Here is a 948-nt window from a genome sequence, read left to right on the forward strand (position 1 = left end):
ACAGCAACTTTCAGCTCATTGCGTCGGTTTTCTGACCTGCAACTTCATTGTTGTGGTTCAGTTTCCCTCAGGAGCTGGTTGAGATCAAAGACAGAGCTAAATGGAGAAAATACTGGACTTGCGTTCACTGATGGCTTGAAACTTGACTCTAAATGAATACCAATGCTGCTCCCTATGAGCTAGATGTGAAGTGTTTGGTAAGAAGTTCACTACATCACTTTAAAGGTGATAACATGTCAGTGTTCTGCTCCTAGTTTGTTCCCAGTGCCCTCAAGTGCCCAGAAAACCAGTTATTGCAGTATTCAACATACCAGTCCGAGGCCCCGTCACCATGTGGTTACACTACAGTGACAGATGTTTTCTGTGCTTGCTGACACCCTTAGGTTGTGTGCCCATGAGGTCGTCCGTGCTGGTCCTGTTCCTCTTCTTCAGTGCCCAGGCTGTGGCCACCATCAGAGGGGACTCGTGTGACGCCACGACGGCACAGCAGCAGGATCCAGGCGACAGCCCCGACTCCATCCCCACAGTGGACCCCAAACTCTTCACCAAGCGCCACTACCTCTCACCCAGGGTGCTCTTCAGCTCTCTGCCCCCTGATGCGGAGCCGGCGGCAGGGTCGCAAGGTGCCGGGAGAAGGAGCCGCAGGCGAACAGGGCAGCCTCAGCACCGCGGGGTGTACTCGGTGTGTGAGAGCATCAGCGTCTGGGTCGGCAACAAGACCAAGGCCACGGACATCTCAGGCAACGAGGTGACAGTGCTCCCAGATGTGAATATCAACAATGTCAACAAGAAGCAGTACTTCTTTGAGACGACGTGTCACAGCGCTCGCTCAGGCGGCTCGGGCTGTTTGGGGATCGACGCGAGACACTGGAACTCCTACTGCACCAACTCACACACTTTTGTACGAGCGCTGACTTCCTTTAAAAACCTGGTGGCCTGGAGGCTCAT

The 948-nt window shown here is 53.9% G+C and overlaps 1 protein-coding gene across 1 annotated transcript; it reads left to right on the forward strand.

Moving 5' to 3' along the window:
* Positions 1–41: 41 nt before the first annotated feature.
* On the forward strand, positions 42–942 carry LOC111648761 (nerve growth factor-like; the record flags this gene model as incomplete). Its single annotated transcript, XM_023398499.2, has 1 exon — positions 42–942. A coding segment is annotated over exon 1 (611 nt), but the record flags the coding sequence as incomplete, so codon positions are not given.
* Between the last annotated feature and the right edge of the window lie 6 nt (positions 943–948).

The sequence above is a fragment of the Seriola lalandi genome, unplaced genomic scaffold (assembly GCF_002814215.2).
Source record: "Seriola lalandi dorsalis isolate HSWRI2012SDOR001 ecotype SW California unplaced genomic scaffold, Sedor1 jcf7180002046994, whole genome shotgun sequence".
Classification (NCBI taxonomy): domain Eukaryota; kingdom Metazoa; phylum Chordata; class Actinopteri; order Carangiformes; family Carangidae; genus Seriola; species Seriola lalandi.